This window comes from Atta cephalotes, assembly GCF_000143395.1.
Source record: "Atta cephalotes unplaced genomic scaffold scaffold00010, whole genome shotgun sequence".
Lineage (NCBI taxonomy): Eukaryota > Metazoa > Arthropoda > Insecta > Hymenoptera > Formicidae > Atta > Atta cephalotes.
This window is the reverse complement of record NW_012130074.1, coordinates 5,659,967-5,664,584: the sequence shown is the minus strand read 5'-3', so window position 1 is coordinate 5,664,584 and position 4,618 is coordinate 5,659,967. Positions and strand designations below refer to the sequence as shown.

General features: G+C 32.9%; 1 protein-coding gene across 1 annotated transcript in view; it reads right to left on the bottom strand.

The window, feature by feature from the left end:
* The window catches only part of LOC105627784 (nuclear receptor subfamily 2 group E member 1), a 31,536-nt gene that overhangs the window by 5,920 nt on the left and 20,998 nt on the right, over positions 1-4,618 (bottom strand). Inside the window, exons 4-7 of the mRNA XM_012209063.1 lie at positions 3,672-3,849; positions 2,417-2,621; positions 591-716; positions 267-509 (exon numbers count right to left, since the gene is read on the bottom strand). Of these exons, the coding sequence (XP_012064453.1) occupies positions 267-509; positions 591-716; positions 2,417-2,621; positions 3,672-3,849 (752 nt within the window). The remainder of the gene's footprint in view (positions 1-266; positions 510-590; positions 717-2,416; positions 2,622-3,671; positions 3,850-4,618) is intronic.

The following is a 4,618-nucleotide window of genomic DNA, read 5'->3' as shown; positions in this document are numbered from 1 at the left end:
GAGAGAGAGAGAGAAAAGACAGAAGAATAAGATAATAACATTAAATCAACGATATATTTTAATTTAATTTTTGTTATTGTCGTTATTGGAAACAAACTTTAATACAAACTGGCCAAATAAAAAACTGGAAGTAACGAATAACAATAATAATAAACAATAATAATAATAATAATATTTTGTCTTTCTACTGGGAAAATTTTATTCAATTTTAACATTTATAATGGTGTTTGTTATTTGTTATGAGCAGAAAGGTAAAGCCGATAAACCTGAATAAGGACGAGCTCCTGATTCGTTGGGTTGTCATCCGTGGGCAGTCTACTACGCACTTGCTCATCTTCGAGGAGTGCGGTGATATCCCAGGAGACGGACCATTGCGCCAAGTGTAGCAAGAACAACTGCGTCCAGGATCGTTCTAGCAGCAACAATTGATCGTCCTTCGATATCGTTTGGAAGGGCGGCAGGCAACGTACCCATCTGACAGCCATAAACAGCAGTCGGGCCGTTGTTTCCTGCGTTAACATTTATGTGACGCGACATGTGTGAACGATTAAAGAAAAAAGAAAATATGCAATGAAAGTATTGGAAGATACCTGCAGCATCTCCCAAGTCGGACTAAAACTCTGTACGGTGCCCGTCGGACTCCGACTCGTCTCCGTTTCTATTTGCTCCATCGGATACTCTGCCGTTGGTTGTAATCGCGCGTTCCAAACCAGTTCCTTATGGCAAAACGAGGCGATAATTTGTAAAGCATGATTATAAAAAAAGAATGCAATGTGACATGTACGAGAGTAATTTGAAAAGTTCTCGATAACGACGCTACAAATATCAAACTATTATAATAATATTCTTGAAACTTCTATGGGTGCTTTCTATATAAAGATTGTGGTTTTCTCGTGTCATACTAGTATCAGGCTGTTCCTTGCCCTGATGAAATGAACTGCAAGCTTCATGAAATTTGGCATTCCAAGAATGGATCTGGACACGGAAAAAACTCACGAAATACATAATCTTTATATATAAACTATTATAATTTTAAACAAGTAATTAGGCCTTTCACAGAACTACTGTTAAAATTTCAGACAGATGCGTTTATTAGTTTTTTTATTTTGGTCGTGTAAAGCAACTAATTATTGATTCCATCATAACAATGCACCTGCTCACATTTCCTCAATTAGAGTCGCATAATTCCATAAAATGATCTTGCAAGCATCAGATTTCATGTGAAATATTAATGAAACTTTGCGATTGCAATTGAAGAAGAAATGTGAGCGGCATTGTCATGGAGGAATCAAAGAGGTTGGTTGCTTTACGACCGAAATAAAAAAATTAATGCATCAGTTTAAAATTTTAACAGTAGCCCTGTGAAAAAATAAATCTCTAAAATTATAGCAATTTGATATTTGTGGTGTCATTTCTATGTCAGACCGAGAACTTTTCTATCCTCGTAACAAATGGCAAAATGTAGATAGATACATGACCCATGAATCTATCTTTGCAAAACAAATATTAAAAAAGAGACTATTATATTCTTTCGCGGAAATAAAAATTCAATACGATATTTAAAGAATTGTATAATTTTAAATTACACAATATAAACTAATCACCTGTTTGCTTTAAAAAATAATTCTGTGATTTCTGAAACTTCCATAAAAAATAGCTAAATTAATCTCTATCAGAGTCCGACGGCAGCATTTTATCAAAGTCCTGTTTCTTCACAAGAATTATTTTTTTATAATTGTATATTATAAGATAAATAGATCATTTACTATTCTTAACAAATTATCGCTTGCTTGATCCAGACAGCGCATAATATTTATAGAATATTTCCAAAATATTTATAAGATTTATTTTTTAATATTTTAATATAATTTTAATGTTTTAAATATTTTGTAAATATTTTTGTGGTTTAGATTGCACACAGATTATAGATATTTTTATTATAAATATTATGAAATATTTATCGTATATTGCAGTAAATGCTATGAAAATACTAAATAAAACATTATAATCTAAGTAAAAAATATTTACTAAAAATATGTATCTATGTTTATCATAAATATTATATAAAATATGTACAAAATATTTATATAATGTTTCAAAAAATAAAAATAATAAATATTTATGAATATTTATTATAAAAATTCTGTGCTGTCTGTGAGTTGTAAATTTTAACTTTCTCTTTTATAATTTTAGCTTTAATTTTAAGTAATATAATTGCAAATAAAGTCAACAATTAACATTCGCAAGATAAAAGGATTCCATTTTCGCCAAAAAGCTGATATTAATAATAATTCCTGCGTGTAATTTGTCTGCCACTTAAACTGCGAGGAAGAAACTGAGTGGAGCAACTCGCCTTTATTAAATTTGCAGGAACAAAATAAGGGAAGCGGATACAAAATTAAGCTGAATTACTTACCTGACATTCCTCGGCGGACATTAGTATCTGCAGAAGGGGAGGCTGTGGTGCTAAGGAGACGGTTGTGGCTGCTTGATAGAGGGTCGTAGTCGTGCGAGGGTGCGGTAGAATCAACGGTACAGGGGACGGTGATTCCTCCGGCGGTTTCTGTACCAGCGCCATCGGTCGTGGATAAGGCGTGAATCTTTGGTCGCACCTTAACCTTCTACAGTAATAACCCTTAACTACTTCACGAAGAGAGTCTGTGTCACTTCATGAAATTTTATCATCTTCTGTAACTACACGAGGTATGTTCCTACCATCTACAGATTAAATTCTTTGACCAATTCTAATATCAGTTTTTTTATCAACACAAGTGTGCAGTAATTTTTCACGTAATTCTCCAAGTATTCGAATCAGTGCACGAGTACAATCGTCAAACTATATTTTTTAGATTTCTATAAATTCCTCAAATTAATAAAAATTCCTTAATTTATATTAGACCCGCCGACAAAATTCAATTGAAAACTAAATGCTTAAACTTCGTTCATTCAAGAAAAGTATAGTAAGTAAGTAAGTGTAATTTGGATTATAAGGATTCTATTAAAGTACAGTTCTATTTATTTATCATTCTTTCATACAATATAAAGAATATAAACTCTATTTATTATATTATATCTATTTATTATTAGTTATATTCGTTGGCTAACAAAAACTATCAATGCCTTTTAAGGAGAAAAGATAAACATAAGATTAATCATAGAATCTACTGTTATAGTAGACATGTTAATAAACCAGAGTATCTAATTCGCTTCTTTCTTCACCTAACACAAACGATAGATGTGGAAATTCAAGAATCGCACAATTGTTCTATTCTATTTTTATTATATTAATTCAATTATTCTTATGCTTTTATCGCAAGTCACATATTGATATACTGACATCTATTTTTATTTTCTTTTCCGTACGAATCGATATTCAATCCTAATCGATATTCAATAAACTTCACAGAATTGGACATTTTTTTTCAACTATGTTGTTTAAAATTATTTATAACAAATGTTTTTCACAACTTTACATAATTTTAACTTTAAATAATTTTATTCTTCAGATTTTGACTTCCAAAATGAATCAATTCCATTAACTTTAAAAAAAAATATTAATTTAAAATACACTACAGTCGCGAATACAAGTTAAGAAAATTTTGGAGCGAATACCGATTAGATTAACGAGACAAATATGTTAATTTAATGCGATTAATGCAAGCGTTACACACCTGTGTGGCGAGAGAACGTATGGAGGAGCTAGTGCTGGTCTTAATCGATCACTGTGCACTGAGGTCGCAGAATGAGGAGACAATTGCGTGACAATCGACGACTGTTGCTGATGCTGCTTCTCCGACGAGATGATCGCGTGGGGTTTTGGTTTCCTCGGTCCGCGCTCATGTTGCACTGCTAAACATCAGTTATGACGTAATTATATTACTTTTGACGTCTGATAGATTATTCCGCGATTATATCATGAAACTCTCGAATAGTCTAATGCTTTCTAGGAAAAACTATGGATATATATATATATATATATATGGCCTTTCTCTTTGTTTTATACGAGTCTCTGTCAAAGACAATCATAAAATTATTCAAAGGGATATTATATACGATTAAATATTGTATTTGTATTTGTACTTTTTAAATATACATTAAATAATTTTTTACTTTTTTTTGTAGAAAACGGTACATCAAATCAATATATACTTTCAAAAAGATTATAAAATTTTTTCAAGTTATTCGTACGGAAAAAAAAATGAAATCATATAGTTAATGTTTTTAAAAGCCGATAATATGAATATATGCCCTCAACCCTTTCTCAATGAAATATATCCTCACCCTTCAGTGATCGAAGGTCCGTATCTAGAAAACGCCTATCAATAATATCGGCGATGGACTTAACGGTGGGAGCGAAAAAGTGGGCACAGGTTGCGCGGAATTGAATTCGGGGTGTAACGTGCGTTGTAGGTCGTTCGAGATGTACGAGAGCTGTATATCCCGTGACCCGATGAGAAGAGGGGGAGGGGCGAACAAGAGGTCGAGAGGAAAGCGGGGGCAAATCGCGGATGAAAGAGGGTGGTGTAGATCGGATGTGGTGGCTGGCCGGGCGTCAGCTTCCACAGAGCTCGATCTTTCGAGCGTGGCTGCAAATCTAAAGGGAGAGAGAAAGAGAGAA